Source organism: Salmo trutta, chromosome 15 (assembly GCF_901001165.1).
Source record: "Salmo trutta chromosome 15, fSalTru1.1, whole genome shotgun sequence".
NCBI classification, from domain to species: Eukaryota; Metazoa; Chordata; class Actinopteri; order Salmoniformes; family Salmonidae; genus Salmo; species Salmo trutta.
The window spans coordinates 38,563,407-38,586,589 of record NC_042971.1 but is presented as its reverse complement, the minus strand read 5'-3'; the positions used below and the strand labels follow the sequence as shown (position 1 = coordinate 38,586,589).

Here is a 23,183-nt window from a genome sequence, read left to right as displayed (position 1 = left end):
CAGTGGGTGGAGGAAGTTAAGCAAGAAAGAGTAGTTATTTGCTCTGATTCATGTGCAGTGCTAAGGAGTCTCCAGTCCTTTATATCACATAGCAGGCAAGACCTGCTTTATGAGGTGCTACAAACCCATGGCAGGAGTAAACAAATGGGTATTCAGATAATATTTACATGGGTCCCAGCTCATGTGGGAGTGGAGGGGAACAAGGCAGTTGATGTACTGGCTAAACAAGCACTAAGTAGTGGGGATGTTGATGTGGTAGTTTCAATGAGCAAGGCAGAGGGAAAAAGCATGATATGGACAGTGATGGTGGAGAACTGGCAGGAGCAGTGGAATAGAGATACTAAGGGCAGGCATTTATTTCAAGTACAGAGGAAAGTTGGGGAGGGGAGAACAGCAGGAAGGGACAGAAGAGAGTAGGCTATATTTACAAGAATAAGGGTGGGACACAGCCAGTTTAAAAAGACCTTACATGTGATAGGAAAGCATCCAACAGGAAAATGTGAGTATTGCCAGGAAACAGAGACAGTGGAGCATGTATTGATACAGTGTGGACATTATTGGAGGGAAAGAGAGATAATGAGATCAAGTATGAGTGAGAAGGGGATACAGGAAATTCGTTTAAAGAGTATATTGAATGAACGTCGTTAGATATATTCTCAAATATTTTGTTATCTTTTTTTAAGAGCAACGGGGCTGGCAGGTGGGATTTAGTTCTCCCTGTCTCTGCCCCACACTCCAGTACAGTAGGTGGCGGTAATATACCATAACGTTGGGTGCCAACCGTCGATAAATCCCACCGAAGAAGAAGAAGCTGTTTCGCCATTCCACGCCAGGAAGAGAGACCAAACACGTTTGCTAAAATAACGGGATTTAAAAAAAATAAGTAATGTACCTCCTATAAAGTTTAATATCATGCTGTCAAGGGATGTAGCTATACTAACGTCCTTGTTACGTATAGGAAGTAACAGCATATTACGCTTTGTAGCACGTAAAATATAACGGCATTCGTCCTGGGCCTAATAAAACCTTCCTTTGTTTGCGTCTGCCGCTATTAGTACTATAGTAACGGCTAACGGTAGTTAGCTAGCAATCTTAGCTACAGCTTTGGGTAAGGTAGCTAACGTTAGCTTGCTACTCTGAAAATGTAAACTAAGATACTAGCAAATTGGAAGTACCTACTTAAGCTACAACTTGCTAACATTGAAAAATAAGTATAATACCTAGCTAATTTCACTAAACCTACTTTTGAAAACGCCTTTTCAAGCTAGCTAACGCGGCTCAACACTAATGTTACCTACCTAGCTAGAAACATAAACGGCTAGGTAGCTACACCATACAAATGGGGGTTAGTTAGTATCTTTGTAGCTACTTGAAATGTCATGAAAGATGTTGGTTAGCTACTATAATTTGTCATGTGATTCCCAGTAGCAGCACTAGCAGAGATCAATCAGCAGGCAAATGCTTTGCGACAAATTATAAATTATAGTTAAGGACAAAGTCATGTAGATGTTCAGTTGATTATATTACTAGTTAAGGGCGGCCCAGTGTAACTTGATATATTTTATTTGCTTGGTACCTACAAAGCTAACTACCATTTACTATTTGAATGTTTATGCTAATTTGTAGACTGACTTACAATTTAGGGAGATGGCAGACAGTGATGATGAATATGATCGCAGAAGGAGAGACAAGTTCCGTCGTGAGAGGAGCGACAACTATGACCGCTCCCGAGAGAGAGAGGACAGGCGTAGGGAAGACTGGAATGACAGGTGAGGAAGAGGGAATAGACAGTGTATTCCCTCACCCCCAACATGGGAAGTGACTATTCTAAATGAGAGAACATTTCCAATCCATTTCATGCGTGGTATTTCACATGTATCTTTTTGCTTTTTCTGTTTACTGGCGCCCATCTGCCAGGGAGTGGGACAGGGGCAGGGAGCGTCGTAGCCGGGGGGAGTATCGGGACTACGAGAGGGGTCGAAGGGAGAGGTTCTCCCCACCCAGGCACGACATGAGTCCCCAACAAAAACGCATGAGGAGAGACTGGTGAGAATCAAATTATTCTACATCACTGTCTTCAATTTTAAAATGTTTGATCTAATCCTCCCTCTGCTTTGATCAGGGATGACCATGGCGGAGATCCCTACCATGGGGGGTATGACTTGGGCTATGGTGGTGGCGGAGGCCCCAGCTACGCTCCTCCACAGCCCTGGGGCCACCCTGATCTGCACCTCATGCAGCCTCACCATGGCATCCCCATCCAGGCAAGGTGAGGAGAGTAGACTGGGCACAACCAACCTGTTCATGCAGAGATGCCGTTTAGTCGTATGTGGAAATCGGATAACCATCAAACGGCACCATGTCCCTCACTGGTGCTGTGATTGTTCGTGTTAATTTTGTCAACCACAATTGACAAAAAATATTTGTCAGGAAAAATAGGCAAGAGACAAACTATGATAATGAGACTAGATGCCCTGTAAAATAAAATAAATATATACATTTATATACTCAGTATTACTTTTCATTTTAGTCAATGAAAATGTGACAAGATGAGAATTTCATATGAGACTAATGGACACTTAATATGACATGAATCTACTTTTCTGTTTTGTCCAATCCTAAACATGTATGCATGCAGATTATTTAATTCAAACCTCTCATTGGCTGAATTTCCATCTTTCAGTTGTGCGTTCTGATTGGGCTGATCTGCCTGGCTCTCAAATCAGAGTTTATTTGTTGAATTTGCAGATGTTATTGCAGTTGCAGTGAAATGCTTGTGTTTCTAGCTCCAGCTGTGCAGTAATACCTAGCAATACATTTACCCCCAAAAATAATACACACAATCCAGAAAAATTAAGAAATGTCAGAAGGCGCAACGTCAGAGACCGGAATATAAATGTATACATGTAATATACACTGAACAAAAATATAAATGCAACAATTTCAAATATTTTACTTATTGACCATTCATATAAAGAAATCAGTCAATTGTAATAAATCAATTAGGCCCTAATCTATGGATTTCACGACTTGGAATACAGACATGCATCTGTTGATCAAAGATTTCTTAAAAAAGGTAGTGTTCTGAATCAAAAAAACAGTATCCTTCATGTAGAGTTGATCAGGCTGTTGATTGTGGAATGTTGTCCCACTCCTCTTCAATGGCTGTGCGAAGTTTCTGGATATTGGCGGGAACTGGAACGCGCTTTCGATCCAAAGCATCCCATACATGCTCAGTGGGTGACATGTCTTGTAAGTATGCAGGCCATGGAAGAACTGGGACATGTTCAGCTTCCAGAAATGATGTACAGATCCTTGCCACATGGGACCGTGCATCATCAATCTGAAACGAGGTGGTGGTGGCGGATGAATGGCACAACAATGGGCCTCCAGGATCCCATCACGGTATCTCTGTCCATTAATATTGCCATTGATAAAATCCAATTGTGTTCGTTGTCCGTAGCTAATGCTTGCCCATACCGTAACCCTATCGTCACCATGAGGCACTTTGTTCACAACGTCGACCATCTTCCCAGTACAGTTGCAACTGGGATTTATCTGTGAAAAGTACTCTTCTCCAGCGTGCCAATGACCATCGAAGGTGGCTTACAACACCTAATTTCAGTCGGGTCAAGACCCTGGTGAGGACGATGAGCACGCAGATGAGCTTCCCTGGGACGGTTACTGACAGTTTGTGCAGATACTCTGCGGCTGTGCAAACCCACAGTTTCGTCAGCTGTCCGGGTGGCTGGTCTCAGACGATACCGCAGGATGTGGAGGTCCTGGGCTGGCGTGGTTACGCGTAGTCTGCGGTTGTGAGGCCGGTTGGATATACTGCCAAATTCTCTACTGACGTTGAAGGCAGATTATGGTAGAGAAATGAACATTCAATTCTCTGCCAACAGTTCTGGTGGACAGTCCTGCAGTCAGCATGTGAATTGCAGTCTCCCTCTCAACTTGTGTCACAATGCCACAGATTATTTCTCAACTGCACATTTTAGAGTGGCCTATTGTCCCCAACACAAGGACCACCTGTGTAATGATCATGCTGTTTAATCAGCTTCTTGATATGCCACACCTGTCGGGTGGATGGATTATCTTGGCAAAGGAGAAATGCTCACTAACAGGGATGTAAACAAATTTGTGGCAAAAATGAAAGCTTTTTTTGCGTATGGGGACATTTCTGGGTTCTTTTATTTCAGCTCATGAATATCGATATAAGATATATATCCCAATATTTTTTCCGCAAAGTGAGAGCAAATGTTCAGTCAAAGTCAAAGCCAGATATGACATGTCTCAAGTAGTTTTATTGAAACTGGCTATTTCAGTGAACAGTTGAAAAATCAAATGAATAAATAATAAACAGGGCTCTTCACCTGGTTCAGATGAAATGCTCAGCTGTTCAAATAACAATAACATGTAAACATAAACACTGTATAACAACAGGAGTACCTTTTTTTAAATCAAAGCTCCATAAGGTGCACATTTAAATAAATAAAAATATCTTAAACAAAAATAGGCCTATTTTATTTTATAGGCTATCTTTTTCTGAAATAAATATTATATATATTTATGAGAAAAGTCAATTTTTTTTTAGTTTGACAACTTTAAATGGCTTATTAAAATCAAATTACAGGTTTCTTCTCTTTTCTAACAAATCCATAGATGCAAATAACGAACATTACAAAATAATAAAATATGACAAACCCTAGTAAGGGCAGCAATTATATATAAATAAAGAACAAAATAAAGTGCTCAGTTTGAGAATTTATTTTTTAAAACATCAGCCTGAGATTACCATTTGCTTTTTGTTAACTCTTTCTTATCTGAACAGCCTCAACCAGTTGCACAAGAAACAGACTATCAACTCAATAAACATTTCCCCTCTTTTTTTACTTTGATAAACAGTAATGCTGTCTTGAGGTAGACATTAGGCACACTGCGGGAAAATGAAGTTTGCAGTGAGCTTTGTTTCGGGGCTGGAGCTTTTTCGGGTTGTCGACGGCTTGCTACTGGGGCTTCTGCAGCGCGCAGTTTCACACACTCTTCGTATTGCAGTTTGTGCCACTGTTTTAGGTGGTGAAAAAGATTTGTAGTGCTTCCACCCCTGGCTGTAACTTTTTTATGGCACTGCCTACATATAACGTGATTTTGTTGCTCATCAGATACTTTGAATCCGAACCATCTCCAAATTACTGAGCCAATGCTTTTTCTTTTACTAACCAATTCCTCCTCAAAATGCTCCGCAGACGCTGTTGCTTCCTCCATGTTTGTTGAAGTGTCTGTTCCTGCCCCTCCGCCCTCTGTGCATGAAAGAGGAGGGGCGGGGCGCGGGGAGCAGCGCAGAGAGCTCTGGGTCTGCAGCTTGCTTGGAGCAAGGATCAAAGCGCAAATTTGAACTATATCGATATATTTTCGAAATGGTCTAATTCCATATCACATTTAAAATATATCGATATATCGCCCAGCCCTAATCAGAAGTTCTATTTTCCCCGTGTGCGCTGTTATTCATTCCTCTGCGCTGCTGCTCCCGCGCTGCGGCCTGCAAATGCGAATTCAATATTAGGAGTATAGTAATACTTATGCGTTTTTGTAAAGCTGAAACTCCTTTTCAAGGAAACTACTGTTATTTACCCCCTGAGGGGTTATGATGGGGAGAAAATCTGAGCTGTAAATTGTTCAACCTGTAGCCAAGGCTTTATAGCCTATATGGTTAATTATGGCTGGCATTGGTTACAATCTGGCACCATCTCAATGTTTTCAGCTAAGGACTATGAGGGGATAGTATAGGCCTAGTTGGACAAGGCTGTCTGAATGTGCACATGATGGAAGTTAGAGGTAGCCTATATATTCATTATTTAATATTGTGACCTGAAATGTCTGTCTAAAACTAGACTAAAATTGTCCATCGTTTTAGTCGATAATAGCAAACTTAATGAAGGAAGTTATGACTAAGACTAAAAGGTATTTTAAGACTAAATCTAAAATTGCAGGTTAAACTAACACTGGACTGTTCCACCAAATATATTATCTTGCCCTTGGGTCAATGTTATTTCACTCTCTTTTTTTTTTAACCCTGTCCTATGTTTTCTAGGCTAGGTAACATCCATGATATGGACCTGGGCCTACCGCCTCCAGTGATGAAGAGCTTTAAGGAGTTTCTGCTGTCCCTGGATGACTCTGTGGATGAGACTGAGGCAGTTAAGCGTTATAATGAGTACAAGATAGACTTCCGACGGCAGCAGATGCAGGACTTCTTCCTTGCTCACAAAGATGAAGAGTGGTACGTTTATCAGAGCCTTTGCTGAACTATTAGTATTAATAATCAGTGTGCTGTGAATTAGACTGGCTACACTGACGACCTCTATTTACAGAAATTGTCTTTGTCAAATAGATCTGATAGTTGAGATTGGAGCCTTTTGTTAATGGCTTGGTAAAGACAGTGTAGTTTGTGGAAGATATTAGACCTTTATTTGACCGGGTGCGATATCAAGACGTGTGAGAGTTGAGTGTAATTGAAAAATGGTATGGACGAATTGGTGTATCTAAAGCATCCTGAACATACATCATTATTTTAAAAATGACTTTGATCTGTTATTGATAGTGATAAGAGAACCTAGTTTTTGGGGTAGGCTTATTATGCATACCATGCCACTTTTAGATATGAATGGTGGGTTATTACAATGGTTTGGCACCATCATTGAGGATCAGTAAATAGCCTAGCTAATAAACAGGATAGAAAGATTTAGCTCTGAAGTGAATCTGATTGGATTGTCAGTTGTCACAGTTGTAAATAGAATACGATTGTCTCTGGTGCTTATCACCATTTTTTTCAACGGTGTGTCCAGGGATCATATAATGTCAATGCTCTTTTTTTTGTTTTCTTAACTTAACCAAACCTTCTTCCCTCCCACTCCTCCCCCGTCCTTCACAACAAGGTTTTTGAAGACGAGACACTGGAACTCCTCACAGGAATCGTTGTTAGACAGCTAGGGCTTGCACTGCGCACAATGCAGTTGCTCTTAGACGTACAGTACCAGGGATCCTAGCTAGACAGGCAAATAAACCACTTTGCGCGCGTGGAAATATTTGTTCTTTTCTTTAATATGTGATGCTTTTTTCCCCTATTTTTTTTTTTTTGTATTTGGATCAAAGCGAATCCCGAAAATGAAATTGTGTGCACACAAACACAGTAGGGGGGTGAAGTGGAGCGCATTTTTACAGAAGAGACCCCTCTCAGTATATATGTGTGTTGTTATACTGGGAAAAGAAAAGGTAAATTTAGTCCACACCATGGCAAATTTGCCCTTCTGAACTGTACAATTCTGAACTGTTATGTTCTTTCTTTTTTTGTGTCCTTTTTGCCTTTCTGCCTTATTTTTGGTGAGTTAACCTAAAGCATCCTGTTATGTTTCACAAACAGCTATACCCACACACAAACATAACACCATGCAAACTTTGTGACAAAATCTACAGTAGCACCTCAAACCCCAGAGAGCACCTAGCATTTTCAGGGCCAGTTTCTTCATATGGCAGTCACTTGAGTAGGCCTAGCTAGTTGCATTTAATTGATGGACATGCTGTTGTCCTCCCTAATAAAACATTGCAGGATTCAGGAAGGTTCAGAAAAACCAGGTGTCCTTAGTATTTTTTAATTTAATGTTTGATTTACTGTTTGGGTATAGAACTGAAGTATATAGGGCCCAGTTCAGTGCTCTAGGCCAGTTTATTTGGCCTGGCCATGCATACAAGTGCTTTCTTTAACATTCCTCCACTCCATCCCTGCCCGTCTCTCTCCTGTGCCTTTTTGGGGACATTGTTGTAAACGCAGGTTCCGATCCAAGTACCACCCGGATGAGGCGGGCCGGCGGAAGGCCGAGTCCCACAGTGCCCTGCAGAACCGGCTGAATGTCTACATGTTCCTAGTGGAGAACGGCTGGTTCGACACGGTCTCCCTGGACATAGAGAAGGCCCAGGCTATCATGAAGGTCTTGGATGCAGGTAGAGTCGTGGGAGGGCTGAGGGAGGGGGAGGCTGTGGGATGTGTCTCTAATGGATTCATTAATCTCTCTGTTGGAGAGTATTTTGCTGTCAACCTTAGCTTTAAGCAGTGTCAAGGAGTGAAGTGTTTGTATTTGTTGGTGAGTATTAGTAATCTCAACAGGTTCTTTATCCTAACCCAGTCCTTTCCTCTGTCCTTTAGCTGTGATAAAGATGGAGGGAGGGACAGATTATGACCTGCGCATCCTGGAGCTTCCGTCTGAGGAGGAAGAGGAAAGAGGGAGAGCTGACAGGGCGGCAGCTGGGGGTCCGGGAACTGAGCCCCCCAAAAAAGAGGAGCCTAAGGATATGGACAATGACGGCAAACTCCCAGCTAACAAAGAGAAGGTATGCTGTCTCATGTCGTAACAACTTTTTCTTTGCCCTGGCCTGCTCTACTCTTGCCCTTCAGAACAAGAATCCCTCTTGTCAGTTGGTCATTGATGTAAGTGAACTCTGCCACAGGGGGAGAATGATGCCTGCAGCATGGAGAAGGGTGCAAATGGTGGTGGTGAGGCAGCAGAAGGAGGGAGTGAGGGAGAAGAGAAAGAGGAGGAAGGAGAAAAAGAGACGAAAAGCAAAGAGGTTGTGCCCGAGCCTAAGGAGGTTAGTGTGTAGCCCCCATGTGTCTTATTTGCTCTTTCTGTCTTTAGAATGAATGTGGTGCACTTAAAGGGGCCGAATCCTACCTTGAGATCTGTGTGAACGTTTGTGTAATCTTGTATTGGTGACAATGATACATTTGTACAGGAGTTACACACAGATCTTAAGTTTGGATTTGGGCTTATTGACATGGATCTATTGACCCTTACCACAACCTATTTTCCTTCCCGTGTGTTAGCTGAGTAAGAAGAGGAAGAGGAAGCACAGTGGAGACAGTGAAGATGAGGCCAGTGCCTCTGAGAGTGACTCAGACTCGGACTCCAACTCCCATCATTCCTCTGATAAACCTGCCGAGGGGGAGGAGGGTGAGGAAAAGGAGGGTGAGGAAGGGGAGGACAAGGATGAAGAGGAGGAAGAGTGTGAAGGTGAGCGACGACAGGACCAAGATGGGGTCACTGTTAAAACATTTTTAATATTCAAATATATTTTTAAGTCTCTGGTAATGCCTTCTCTGCACCCCACAAATTGTGTAGCTGACAGAAAAAAAATCAAAGACGAGAAACCAAAGGAAAGAGAGAGGGAGAAGGAAGAGAAGAAACTTAAGGAGGACCAGCCCCCGAGACCCCGGCCTCTCCACAGGACCTGCTCTCTCTTCATGAGGAGCATCGCCCCCACCATCTCCAAGGCAGAGATCATAGCTGTGAGTTCATTCAATCTGACTGTACAATCATACTGAACACTTGAATGGACTGTCAGAATTACTCAGAATTCCTGTATGAAAAGTTACATTGATGCAAAGGACTCCGATACAGCTGGACCCACACACACAATGACCTTAGGCATCCAAGAGGAAGAACTAACCTATTGTTTCTGCCTCAGCTGTGTCGGAGATATCCTGGGTTCATGCGAGTGTGTTTGTCTGATCCCCAACCAGAGCGCAGGTTAGTTCCACTTCCATCTGACCACACCCACAGCCTGACCCCCTCTGCTGCTAATGGACTATAGTGGACTGTTAAAAATGGAACTTCTGTCATTCACCTCATGTTTGTATACCTTTAACCACCTCCATCCAATGTCAGGTTCTTCCGTCGCTGCTGGGTGACGTTTGACCGTAGTGTCAACATCAAGGAGAACTGCTGGAACCTCCAGAACATCAGAGTGAGTTTAACAACCTCTAATCAAGACTACAAAATTAGGTAGTTCTGGACCTGGAACCCGGTGATGAGCAAGATATTGCACTTGAGTCACACAGCTGGTTAGTGAGTGTTCTGACCCTGTATGTCCCCTCTCTGCTGCATGTAGCTGCGTGACTGTGAGCTGGCTCCGGGGGTCAACAGAGACCTGGCCCGGAGGGTCCGCAACATCAATGGTATTACTCAGCACAAACAGGTGCTGCGAAACGACATCAAGCTGTCAGCCAAACTCATCCACTCCCTGGACCACAGAGGCAGGCTATGGAGCCACAAGTCCCGTGGAGAGGCAGTGTCTGCTGTGGAGGTACACACACAGAGAAAGCAATTGGGTGTCTTTGCAATACATATGAGTTTCTTGTATGTTTAATATTGTATTATGTGGTATCAGGTGGCGGCTCAGAACCCCATCCTGAAGAACATCACTGACTACCTGATAGAGGAGGTGAGCGCTGAGGAGGAGGAGCTTCTGGGCAGTGTGGGTGGAGCTGACGCAGAGGATGGCACCAAGGAGGGCTATCCAGCCGAGATCACTGTGGAAAGGGACGACAAGTTGGTCAAGGTCCGTCCATCTGCCTTGGCTCACACTGATACACAGCCACTTTACACGCTCTTTGTAGGCAGTGAACTGTGTAGGTTTTGCCTGATGCTAAAGTACAGGTAGTCAAATGGTAAAGTAAATTATCTAAAGGTGACTTGATTTCCTTAATCTCTTCCCAGGTGTTGGACCGTCTTCTCTTGTACCTGCGTATTGTCCATTCCATCGACTACTACAACAACTGCGAGTACCCCAGCGAGGATGAGATGCCCAACCGCTGTGGCATGATCCATGTGCGCGGGCCCATCCCTCCCAATCGCATCGCACACGGGGAAGGTGAGCACCACACTACTGTATATTCAACACTGGCTGGGCATCATACACTGACACACTATTGACTGACTGTCTCCCCCTGTCATGCACCCAGTCTTGGAGTGGCAGAAGACATTTGAGGAGAGGCTGAGCCCCCTGTTCAGTGTGAAGGAGAAGCTATCGGAGGAGGAGGCAGGAAAAATGGGCCGGAAGGACCCGGAGCAGGAGGTGGAGAAGTTTGTGTTGGCCAACACCCAGGAGCTGGGCAAGGACAAGTGGCTCTGCCCCCTCAGTGGCAAGAAGTTCAAGGTGCATCTGTATTTGTGTGTCTGTGTTAGGATGGAAGTAAATTGGTCAAAGGGTAAACATTGCATACCCAAAGAGCATTGAGCATGTACTGGTCTTTATCGACCTTGCCAAGGTGTAGTGCAGATTAAAATGTGAATTAATTTGTTCCCTCTGCCTGGCCAGGGCCCAGAGTTTGTGCGCAAGCACATCCTGAACAAACACGGGGACAAGATTGAGGAGGTGAAAAGGGAGGTGGTGTTTTTCAACAACTTTCTCATGGATGCCAAGCGACCATCCCTCCCAGAGATGAAGCCCCCTCCTCCGCTCGGCCCAGGACAAGGTGAGGGACACATTGCACATAGAAATAGAATCAATAGAGCTGACACGATTCCCCGTTCTCTCTGACAATCATATCTTTTCTACACCATCCATTTTTATTTTAACGTTCTGTAATGTTACATCTTCCTGAACAGGCCCATAATGCTTCTAGAATAGTTTAGGTGTAGGTAATGCTGTATCATTGAATCCTTTTTGTCTATATTATTTTTCCACTGACTTTGTCTCTCTCCATCTTTCTGTAGGAGTTCTCTCTCCAGGCATGCTCTTCCCTCCCCAGGGCCTGATGGGCTTCGGGCCCGGTCAGCCTTGTCCTCCTGTCATGGGTTACGGAGGTGAGGCTCTACCTCCCCACCTGTCATATTACCAATCACATTGATTCATGAAGTCCCTTTTAATAAACAATGGTGGAAAAAGTACGCAATTGTCATACTTGAGTAAAAGTATAGATACCTTAATAGAAAATTACTCAAGTAGAAGTGGAAGTCACCCAGTAAAATACTACTTGAGTGAAAAGTATTAGGTTTTTAACATACTTAAGTATCAAAAGTAAAAGTATAAATCATTTCAAATTCTTTATATTAAGCAAAGCAGACAGCACTATTTTCTTGTTTTTTAAATTTACGGATAGCCAGGGGCACACTCCAACACTCAGACATAATTTATAAAAGATGCTTTTGTGTTTAGTAAGTCTGCCAGATCAGAGGCAGTAGGGATGACCAGGGATGTTCTCTTGATAAGTGCTTGATTTGGACCATTTTCCTGTCCTGTTAAGGATTCAAAATATAACGACTACTTTTGGGTGTCAAGGAAAATCCATGGAGTAAAAAGTACTTACATTTCTTTAGGAATGTAGTGAAGTAAAAGTTGCCCAAAATATAAATAGTAAAGTACACACCCCAAAAAACGACTTCAGTAGTACTTTAAAGTATTTTTACTTAAGTACCTTACACCACTGTTTTTACATCACCACTTGTCCTGACATTTTGTTCAAAGGCAGTTTACAACTATGTCATTAATTTGGTTGCAGCTCTCAGGTGTTCTGACATGACACTACCTTTCTCTTCAAGGTGGACCTCCTTACCCACCAAACCAGTACGGAGGTGGCCGGGGTAACTATGACAACTTTCGTGGACAGGCTGGTGGCTACCCTGGTAAACCCCGCAACAACAGGTGAGACCTTGGTCAGTTATGGACAAACATAGCACCACTAGCTTCTCCTTTTCTGCTAATGACTTATTTGCATTTAGAAACCTCCATAAATGTTTCTCTCTCTTTGTCCATTTCTATACTGTTCCCCTCCGCTCTGCATCCTGGCTGTTTCCTTCAGAATGTCCCGGGGAGATCCACGCAACATCATTGAATACCGTGACCTCGATGCACCTGATGACATCGACTTCTTCTAGACTATTAATTTTATTATTTATTTTGTTTCTAATCATTGTGTAATTTCCCTGTCTCGTCCCCTTATGTAAAGTAATGATTCATTAGCATTTATTTTTTATGTCTGCAGAGCAAAGGCTCGGTGCAATTGGAACACACTTGAATTGTAAGAAATGTCCTCATTAAAAACGAATTTGACATTAGCACAATTTTTTACAAATATATATTTTTTTAATATGGGAGTATTAGATAAGGAATACAGCAGACCACATATTTTGGCATGCAAAAATCCACAAATGTGACAATCACATAGAAAACAGGACTTGCTTAATTCAAGTTAATCCTGTTTATGTTATATTTTTAATCATAAAGCATAGAAATGTTTAACTTCATTAGTTGGATGCTGGTCTGGCTTTGCAGATGAATGTATAGGCAGTAGTGCAGTGGTTGTCATTGAGTTTCCCAGAAGTGGCGATATGGGCACAGTCCTCTGTGCCCCCTATAGAATGCCCCGCCCAGTTATCAGGTTGGCCTGGCTTCCATTTACTGCAAACGCACAGTGAAATACAGTAATTGCACTATTCAAGCACCTGACATACAATGAGAAAGAAAATTGTCTGCCTTATAATGACTTGATTGTACTTGCCTCGGGTCCATGATGTAAGGACTCCCGTTGACCCACTCCCACTCTCCAGTCCTCTCATCTGACAGGCCAAGCCAAAAGGAGCGACCAACACTCATTCTGTTTACAAAGCCCTGTTAAAGCGGTAATGAGTGTGTCAGGACAGGGTCTTCTAAAGCAATGTCTAAATGCATTTGGTGAACAGCAGAGGGCAGTGTGAAGCCCTGAGGGTCGAATTACGCCAATTCTGTATCTTCAGCGTCCATACTGAACCACTTGGAAAGTGAACTAAATGCAACGAACAAAGAAGTTATAAGAACGGATATAGGTGTGTGTAACTGACGCACCCACTCTTCTTCGTTAGTCAGGATGAGCAGTGTGGCATTCATAGACCTACAGGAGTCTCGGGCTGTGTACCATGAAGCCCGGTAGGCCGAGAAGAAGTAGCAGCTGGAGTTGTGAAGTGACCAGTCATCAGGACAGCCCACTTTAACAGGTAGGAGAGATACGGATGGATACACTAACACTATATACAGTTCATTTGCAAAGTGTGTCACATGAAGTTGACTATTATATAATACTGAGATTGAATAGGACTAATCTAGGGACCGGGGTTAAGAGCGTGTCAGAGATAAAATCATAGTCATGATGACCATATTTTAATCAAAATGTATCCCAAGCACTGCAGCTGAAAAATCTGCTACACTAATATCCATGAAACCATTAATAAGAAATTGAATATGGACCAACCTCTCTTCGGTACTTTTGATGAGTGAAAGGACACACGTTCTGTCATATTTAATACTGATCTCTTCAAATCAGATAACTTCATCTCCAGAATACCAACTGCAGAAAATGGACGTGATGATAACACAAACATTGTCATATTCTGTCTAGCCGATTAAACTCAACTCCACCATTTATGATGTAGCGTTAGTTGAACGGCGACTAGTGTGGGCGGACTTGAGGTCCGACGTCAAATACAATTACGTTTTTATAAAACTACAGATTTCAACACTTAAACAATAGTCCGCAATTACACCGATCTATGTAATAGCGTGCTATTCTTTGGGTGCTGTCATCAATAGTTTCGGATAAAAACGTAATTTTATGTGACGTCGGCGCGCCAGTCCACCCGCAATAGGTCCGCTCAACTCCATCGTAAATCGTTGTGTTTAGTCGGCTACCTTCTGTCCTGAACCATTTGATCGTAGACCATGTACTTGAACTGTTGTGTTGTTTCATGTTATTCATTTGTGTTATATATATATATATATATATATATATAACATTTTCTCATTTCACTCACGCTCCTGTAGCTATTGTTTTTAACTGCATAACAAGTTATTCGTAGTGATGTGTTCTATATATTTTAATTTAATCTATCCTGATTCCTGATTTCTGAACACTGTAACTGACAAGTAGGCTGAAAAAAAAACACAACAATGTCCAAGATAATCAATAAGGATTTGAATATGGACCAACCTTTCTCATGTAGTTTTGATAAGTGAAGGGACACAGATTCAGTCAGATTTGACACGGATCTCTCCAAATCAGATAACTTAGTGTCCACACTGTCAACTACAGAAAATTCCCATGGTGGTAAACAGGTAAATAAAACACGAAATGTTGATATAGATAGACTATATATGGGTAATAAAATGAGAATTTGTAAGAGCTCATATCCGGATTTGGGATATGCGCTGTTGGATGGTCGTCATTGTACTTGCGTAGGCTTAAACATTGGTATACACTGATTTATAAGGCCATATTGGCTAAAATGCAATTTTATCTCTGTTAGTTTTTAGTCAGTAAATAAATATCAATTACGGTCCTATTCTCATTTGCTTGTAACAGTACCAAAAATTAGAACATGTCATGGTTACTTAGCTCCGTGGTCCTGGAATTCTCTCCTGAACATTTTAAAATTTGATGATCTAGTTTCGTTGGTGGAGTTTAAACACTTGATCGATGTATATATCATAGAAGGGTGTAATTGTCTTTAGGACAGCTGTTTTGAGTCAAGACTTTCGTGTTTTTTTACGTAAAATGTTTTTGTTGTACTGTATGTGTGTTTATAGTTGTGTTTAATGTTGTGTTAGTGTATGTAAGTTGTTTTGTCTGAAACGTTGTTCTCCCTCCTGCTATTGGACCAGGTCTCTCTTGGAAAAGAGATGTTATCTCAATGAGAAAAACCTGTATAAATCAAGGTAAAATAAAATAATATATCCTTTATTTTTTGGGAAATCATGTACAGTACTCACACCGACTGGGCATCAGGATGAGCAGAGACAAGGAGAGAGTGAGGGTAACACACATTGCTGCACACAGGTACCACTGGGACCGGCCAGCAGACAGCAGATGAGAGTACCCATGAGAGGATTCTGGAAACACATAAGATACATGAACTTTCATTTTGCCCTGGCCCATACATGGTGATGTTGTTGTTATATCTCCTATCTCCTTTCTTGGCAATCCTGGAGTCACAAGGTTCCTATTCAATACATAGTATACAGTACATTTCCATACCTGGTCTCCACCATGCTTTATCTTCATTTTCATCCATAGCAAATAGCTCTTGGACCAATTATTTCATATATGTCATTGATTGCTGCAGCTGTTAGAGATTGGTTCAGTGTTTGAGTAGTCCTTATGTATTCTGTGAATTGAGGGGGGTGGGGGGGGGGGGTGATGGTTGAAGTTTCACTTCTCTTATCATATTTCCTCAGAAAATAATCGCTGACACAGGTCACTTGCACAGTATGTTAGTCTGCATGGGGTCATCATAGTCCTGTCCCACTGGGCACAGACGTCAGTTCAACGTCTAGTTTTGATTTATATTTGGTTGAGTTGTCAACCAACGTGAAATCAACCAAATTATTACTAAAGTGAAAGTCAATCAGTAAAATACTACTTGAGTACAAGTCTAAAAGTATTTGGTTTTAAATATAAAAAAAGTAAATGTAAAAGTATAAATCATTTCAAATTACTTATATTAGGCAATCCAAACGGCACAATATTCATGTTTTTTTTTTTAATTTACGGATAGTCAAGGGCACACTCCAACACTTAGACATACAGTGAGGGAAAAAAGTATTTGATCCCCTGCTGATTTTGTACGTTTGCCCAATGACAAAGAAATGATCAGTCTATAATTTTAATGGTAGGTTTATTTGAACAGTGAGAGACAGAATAACAACAAAAAAATCCTGAAAAAACGCATGTCAAAAATGTTATAAAATGATTTGCATTCTAATGAGGGAAATAAGTATTTGACCCCTCTGCAAAACATGACTTAGTACTTGGTGGCAAAACCCTTGTTGGCAATCACAGAGGTCAGACGTTTCTTGTAGTTGGCCACCAGGTTTGCACACATCTCAGGAGGGATTTTGTCCCACTCCTCTTTGCAGATCTTCTCCAAGTCATTAAGGTTTCGAGGCTGACGTTTGGCAACTCGAACCTTCAGCTCCCTCCACAGATTTTCTATGGGATTAAGGTCTGGAGACTGGCTAGGTCACTCCAGGACCTTAATGTGCTTCTTCTTGAACCACTTCTTTGTTGCCTTGGCCGTGTGTTTTGGGTCATTGTCATGCTGGAATACCCATCCACGACCCATTTTCAATGCCCTGGCTGAGGGAAGGAGGTTCTCACCCCAGATTTGACGGTACATGGCCCCGTCCATCGTCCCTTTGATGCGGTGAAGTTGTCCTGTCCCCTTAGCAGAAAAACACCCCCAAAGCATAATGTTTCCACCTCCATGTTTGACGGTGGGGATGGTGTTCTTTGGGTTATAGGCAGCATTCCTCCTCCTCCAAACATGGCGAGTTGAGTTGATGCCAAAGAGCTCCATTTTGGTCTCATCTGACCACAACACTTTCACCCAGTTGTCCTCTGAATCATCCAGATGTTCATTGGCAAACTTCAGACGGGCATGTATATGTGCTTTCTTGAGCAGGGGGACCTTGCGGGCGCTGCAGGATTTCAGGCCTTCACGGCGTAGTGTGTTACCAATTGTTTTCTTGGTGACTATGGTCCCAGCTGCCTTGAGATCATTGACAAGATCCTCCCGTGTAGTTCTGGGCTGATTTCTCACCGTTCTCATGATCATTGCAACTCCACGAGGTGAGATCTTGCATGGAGCCCCAGGCCGAGGGAGATTGACAGTTCTTTTGTGTTTCTTCCATTTGCGAATAATCGCACCAACTGTTGTCACCTTCTCACCAAGCTGCTTGGCGATGGTCTTGTAGCCCATTCCAGCCTTGTGTCGTTCTACAATCTTGTCCCTGACATCCTTGGAGAGCTCTTTGGTCTTGGCCATGGTGGAGAGTTTGGAATCTGATTGATTGATTGCTTCTGTGGACAGGTGTCTTTTATACAGGTAACAAGCTGAGATTAGGAGCACTCCCTTTAAGAGTGTGCTCCTAATCTCAGCTCGTTACCTGTATAAAAGACACCTGGGAGCCAGAAATATTTCTGATTGAGAGGGGGTCAAATACTTATTTCCCTCATTAAAATGCAAATCAATTTATAACATTTTTGACATGCGTTTTAAAAAAATATTTTTGTTGTTATTCTGTCTCTCACTGTTCAAATTAACCTACCATTAAAATTATAGACTGATCATTTCTTTGTCAGTGGGCAAACGTACAAAATAAGCAGGGGATCAAATACTTTTTTCCCTCACTGTAATTTACAAATGAAGCATTTGTGTTTAGTGAGTCCGCCATATCAGAGGCAGTAGGGATGACCAGGGATGTTTTCTTGATAAGTGTGAATTGGACCATTTGGACCAGAAAATGCTTTTTTTTTCTTTTTTGAATGTAGTGGAATACAAGTGAAAGTAGTCAAAAATATAAATAGTAAAGTACAGATACCACAAAATACTACTTACTGTAAGTACACCACAGGTTGAAAGTTGGGTCAAAAAAGACAATGCCCTTATGAGGACCTTTTGCAAATCCAATCAGTTTTTCCACGTTGATAGTTTTTCTGGGTTGAAATAATATGGAAGTGATAATGATTCAACCAGTTTTTGCAGAGTGGGGTTTCCTGCCTTAATTTCTTTTGAATTTAAAGCTATTAGTTTCAATTCTGTTTTCTTAGAATTAGAGAGTTGTTTGGCAATGTCTTACTGAAACATTGCTATGCATGACAAAACAATCATATTTTTAGGAAGCAACATAAGTTGACACAGCTACACAGAGCTCTTGTACGCTGCATTATAGTATATTGTAAGTCAGATGGAACTTGGATTAGAAGCACTCTTGGGGATTTTTGTTGTTGTAATTAACCGACATACAGTACCATTGCTCGTGTTTCTTGGCCCAAGCAAGTCTCTTCTTATTATTGTTGTCCTTAAGTAGGGGTTTCTTTGCGGCAATTCGACCGGGAAGGCCTGATTCACGCATTCTCCTCTGAACAGTTGGTGATGAGATGTGTCTGTTATTTGAACTCTGTGAAGCATTTATTTAGGCTGCAATTTCTGAGGCTGGTAACTAATGAATTTATCCTCTGCAGCAGAGGTAACTCTGGGTCTTCCTTTCCTGTGGCGGTCCTCCTGAGAGCCAGTTTTATCATAGTGCTTGATGGTTTTTGCGACTACACATTTTCCGGATTGACTGACCTTCATGTCTTAAAGTCATGATGGACTGTCATTTCTCTTTGCTTATTTGTGCTTTTCTTGGCATAATATGGGCTTGGTCTTTTAACAAATAGGGCTATCTTCTGTATACCACCCTACCTTGTCACAACACAACTGATTGATTCAAACGCATTAAGAAGGAAAGGAATTCCACAAATGAACTTTTAACAAGACACACCTGTTAATTGAAATGCATTCCAGGTGACTACCTCATGAAGCTGGTTGAGAGAATGCCAAGCATGTGCAAAGCTGTTATCAAGGCAAAGGTTGGCTACTTTGAAGAATCTCAAATATAACATATATTTTGATTTGTTTAACACTTTTTTGCTATCTACATGATTCCATACAGTCAGGTCCATCAATATTTGGACATTGACCAAGTTATTATTATTTTAGCTGTCTACCACAGCATATTGGAGTTGCTGTGAACTGAATGTGCAGACTTACATTTACAGATTTACATCCAAATCAGGCAATCGGTGTAGGAATTACAGCACTTTTATTGTCCAAAATTAATTGGACAATTGGCTGCTCAGTTTTTCCATGGCCAGGTGTGTGTTATTTCCTCATTAGTTCATTTACACGTGTCACATATCAGTTTGCAAACAATGTAAAAAATTATATAAAATCATTGAGTTAATAAAGCCGCATACAAACATGGTCTCTTTTTGCTTTTTTGAGTAAGGCAGCTCCAAAATGCAGGTGTTTCAGCCTAGCTCAGTGCTTTCTGTGGGGGTGGGGGTAATGTTCTCTATTTGCGCCGTGATTGGTTCAGTGTTCTGTTACTCACGGGGACACTACTTCACCGCCATATCTAAGGGTAGAGCTCGAAAATGCAAGCCCCTTGGGTGCTGCCATAGAGTTATATTAGAAATGCCCTCCAAGAAGGCTCAAGTTCATTGGCCACAGATAAAATGACATCAATTCACGTTATATCTACGGTAGCTTTGATTGGACTGATCATGTTAACATCATACTTTCAAAATCTTAGCTAGCAGTCATCATCATGAATCAAGTCGACAATCTACAGGCAAATCCTTTTTAATCCTTGTCATAGGAAGATAAATAATTAAGAGAAATTATAGATAAATTGGTGCTCGTCGGCCGTTGGAAATAAACATTACACAACAAGTTGGAAATTGCAAGCTCAACAATGAGTGGTTTGGAAGGAATTATTGGCTAACTGCAAGTATTGCAAAGCAATCACTAGCATGCTATTCGGTGGAGTGAGTGTGTGGTCCCAAATCTGTGTTTAAGGGTCTCTTTTCCAAGCTTAAAAACATTCAATATTGGCCATGCTGTCAATCCAGCATGATTTCTGCCTCGCTCAAAACAACTTTTAACTCTGAACTGGGAAATCTGACTTCAGTGAGTTCAAGACAACTGGGAACTCGGGGGAAAAATGAGCTCGACTGGGAAAATATGTTTTGATTGGTCATCCGACTCGGAATTGTAAGTCGGGAACTCGTGCCTCTTACTAGAGCTACGACCTGAAGATCACTGAGGTCATCATGATTCGGCTTTGTTTTTTTCTGAGATCCCAGTTGTCTTGAAAGCATCATAAATCCAGATAATGGCAGACTTTGATGACAAGGTTTGATGAAAAATTTGCCCTCGAAAGATTGCCGCGCCACCTTCCTGTTCAAGTGAGCACAGCACAAGGTGAGTCCAAAAATGTCTTGTTTGCTGCTGCATACATTATGTAATATGCCAGGGAGATATGTATACTGTAGCTAAGAAAGTAATACTAAGTTTGTGTTGTGTTCTAAGCTGTTAGTAGCCCATGTGCCTCTCCCTAATAATTTGGTCTATTTTCCACTCTTAATTTTGCCCACTGTTCTGACTTGTTGGTGCACATGTAGCCTATAACCTGTTTTAAAGAAATGTAATCATTGAATATTGTAAGAGCTTTCATTGTCTGCTTATATGGCCCCTTTATTTATCCTACGGTTCTGACTTGGTGTACAGGGAGAACACTGTAAGAACCGCTCATGTTCTGATTTCTGTTGCTGTACATTTCAAAAGTGCTGAACAAACAGTGATATTGACTACGTCCGTCCTAGCTTGCTCATTAATGTCTTAATCGAAAATACGGATTGCCTCTTTTCCGCTTGTCGTCCCCTTATGCCGTAGTTGTGTACATCTCAATTTTCATCAGAAACCACATTTGTTTAAGCAAGTCAGCCATATCAGTTAAGATTCCTTAAAATGTAGTAAATGAGGCTGAAGGAACTGTTTCGCTGCCAGACAAGGCTCCGCTGATAGCCAGGTGTAGCAGTGGTAAGGTGTTGGGACTGCTGTTGGGACAGCTTTATTTAGGCCCTAACAGTTTGTGGGCACCATTTGTCACCGTTATAGTGCAATTAACTTATTGCTTAATGTTGTGTTGTGTAGTAGCTTTGCTGGCATGCATCCCCAATTTTTTGTTTTTGTTTGCCCCACCAAGATTTACATGCTAAAATTGCTACTGGTAGCCGTACACACCAATAACTGTTGTTTTATATAATAACACAAGAAAGATATGCGCCCCACTACGATATATACAAGTCTATACGAAATGAAGCCGTACATTAAAAAATTTGCCAAACAACCAGTTACATGAGGGAAAACCAATTAATAAATTATTCTGGCACGGCGGCCATGGCCATAAAGGTTGTAGCTTAGCATTTTGAAGAGTTGCAGCCTCCTCGATGCCGTGTTGAACCTCATGAGAAGTTTCGGATTCCATTCTCCTTCCTGGTAAAATGTACTTGTTAGGTTCCTCACAAATGCCAGCTGGATAAGTTGGGCTTTTTGTTAATGTAACATGCTCTGTGTTCAGAGTCTGTGTTCACTGAATATGTTCTTCAGGGTGGAGAACGAATTATCGCACATTGCTGTAGATGCCCCAGAAATGTTATTCATGTTTCAGTGCCAACAGCACAGTCAGCATTGCTGACAAAGGCCCTCCTTATCGTTGAAGAACACTGAGTGGGATCCATGTGTTGTTCCTGTCTGTGGTTGCGATTTCACTTTTCAAGAATGTGGTGAGCCACAATGAACTCTGCTTCCACTGGTTCAGTTTTGGTTAGATTCAACAGGTGGTCAGGTGCTAGTGGCTAGGGTAATGGAGGTGCAGGTGCTTGTTGTGATGTTACCCTCGTGCTGCTGGTGCTAGGCCCTGGCTCTTCTCAATCTTGTTGGTCAGCAGGCGGTGTGGGGGATGGGCATTTATTATATTTGCTGCTAGGCTCCTTACACACACACTTCTGCTTTTTGTTCGTTATTATTTAATCCCAATTATATGTACTCTCTTACCACTCCTGGCGTGTGTGTGTGTATGTGTGCACACACATGGGTGCCACCGTACTCATCAAAATATGTTAACAAATGCTGTATTTCTTTATTCCGTACAGACTAATTACCATATTAAGTATGTAGTTTGCATAAAATAGTATAACATGTTGTATTCTAATTTCATAAATTGTTACAAACTCTCAGTTTTGAATAAAACATAAAGACTTGTTAATAGCATGACCACCCTACCTTCAATTACTGGTCTTAAATGACTGTAATACATTTTACTTTATTTGAATCATCATAACAATATGACCACCCTATCCTGAGATATTGGACAAAACATGTTGAGTAAAAAAATCCAAACAGGTGATTTGGTGCTATTATTGACTAGTTTTTTAAAATGTATTTTATTTTAACTTTATTTAACTCGGCAAGTCAGTTTAAGAACAAATTCTTATTTACAATGACGGCCTACCCCGGCCAACGCTGGGCCAATTGGTGCTACCATATGGGACTCCCAAACACGGCCGGTTGTGATACAGCCTGGAATCGAACCAGGGTCTGTTGTGACGCCTCTAGCACTGAGATGCAGTGCCTTAGCAGTCTGAGGCACTGCATCTCAGTGCTAGAGGCGTCACAACAGACCCTGTGCCACTCGGGAACCGACTGGTGATTAACACTGACCTCTCCACAACCATTTCCATTCATTTGAAAATAAGTTATCTCAGCAATGGTAACTCCAATCCTCATGAAATAGTGTTTTGTGTTACTGCAAAGCTTCTTTATAACTTGTAATATAAAGTCTAACACCAGAACCAAAGTTTAATTTTGTTCCCTAACACGCTACCACATGCAGTAGGCTATGTAATGTAGGCCAATTTAGACTAGGCTAAATATTAAGTATTTATAATATTTAGACGACAGTAGATAGCTGTTAGGAAAATAGATAAT

General features: G+C 41.7%; 2 protein-coding genes across 7 annotated transcripts; one reads left to right on the top strand and one right to left on the bottom strand.

Moving 5' to 3' along the window:
• Nucleotides 1-760: 760 nt before the first annotated feature.
• Nucleotides 761-12,893, top strand: LOC115148972 (serrate RNA effector molecule homolog). Of its 4 annotated transcripts, XM_029691342.1 has the most exons (20): nucleotides 762-883; nucleotides 1,644-1,769; nucleotides 1,903-2,046; nucleotides 2,123-2,269; nucleotides 6,095-6,283; nucleotides 7,832-8,001; nucleotides 8,204-8,388; nucleotides 8,506-8,646; nucleotides 8,882-9,068; nucleotides 9,177-9,343; nucleotides 9,523-9,584; nucleotides 9,723-9,801; nucleotides 9,946-10,140; nucleotides 10,225-10,395; nucleotides 10,554-10,707; nucleotides 10,799-10,992; nucleotides 11,155-11,311; nucleotides 11,553-11,642; nucleotides 12,378-12,480; nucleotides 12,638-12,893. In XM_029691342.1, the coding sequence occupies exons 2-20, from the start codon at nucleotides 1,648-1,650 to the stop codon at nucleotides 12,711-12,713; spliced, it is 2,733 nt and encodes a 910-aa protein (XP_029547202.1). In that variant the 5' UTR covers nucleotides 762-883; nucleotides 1,644-1,647; the 3' UTR covers nucleotides 12,714-12,893. The 4 variants fall into 4 exon arrangements, with proteins under 4 accessions (XP_029547199.1, XP_029547201.1, XP_029547200.1 ...); XM_029691339.1 differs by having other exon boundaries at nucleotides 761-883; nucleotides 8,882-9,343; XM_029691341.1 differs by having other exon boundaries at nucleotides 761-883; nucleotides 8,882-9,343; nucleotides 12,378-12,491.
• A 13-nt stretch (nucleotides 12,894-12,906) lies between these two features.
• On the bottom strand, nucleotides 12,907-15,969 carry LOC115148973 (C-type lectin domain family 10 member A). Of its 3 annotated transcripts, XM_029691343.1 has the most exons (7): nucleotides 15,842-15,969; nucleotides 15,577-15,696; nucleotides 14,798-14,893; nucleotides 14,063-14,158; nucleotides 13,660-13,799; nucleotides 13,337-13,446; nucleotides 12,907-13,236 (listed from the first exon to the last, which is right to left on the bottom strand). In XM_029691343.1, exons 1-7 carry the CDS (start codon nucleotides 15,876-15,878, stop codon nucleotides 13,083-13,085), a joined length of 753 nt encoding a protein of 250 aa, XP_029547203.1. In that variant the 5' UTR covers nucleotides 15,879-15,969; the 3' UTR covers nucleotides 12,907-13,082. The 3 variants fall into 3 exon arrangements, with proteins under 3 accessions (XP_029547203.1, XP_029547204.1, XP_029547205.1); XM_029691344.1 differs by lacking the exon at nucleotides 14,798-14,893; XM_029691345.1 differs by lacking the exons at nucleotides 14,063-14,158; nucleotides 14,798-14,893.
• Between the last annotated feature and the right edge of the window lie 7,214 nt (nucleotides 15,970-23,183).

Coding starts and splice junctions, on each gene's coding strand:
- LOC115148972 (XM_029691339.1), top strand. CDS start 1,648: ATGGCAGACAGTGATGATGAATATGATCGCAGAAGGAGAGACAAGTTC. Junction 1,770..1,902: donor AGGGAAGACTGGAATGACAG/GTGAGGAAGAGG, acceptor TTCTGTTTACTG/GCGCCCATCTGCCAGGGAGT. Junction 8,647..8,881: donor TTGTGCCCGAGCCTAAGGAG/GTTAGTGTGTAG, acceptor CCCGTGTGTTAG/CTGAGTAAGAAGAGGAAGAG.
- LOC115148973 (XM_029691343.1), bottom strand. CDS start 15,878: ATGGATGAAAATGAAGATAAAGCATGGTGGAGACCAG. Junction 15,697..15,841: donor TAAAGCATGGTGGAGACCAG/GTATGGAAATGT, acceptor ATGTGTTTCCAG/AATCCTCTCATGGGTACTCT. Junction 13,237..13,336: donor CCTTACATCATGGACCCGAG/GCAAGTACAATC, acceptor GTGCGTTTGCAG/TAAATGGAAGCCAGGCCAAC.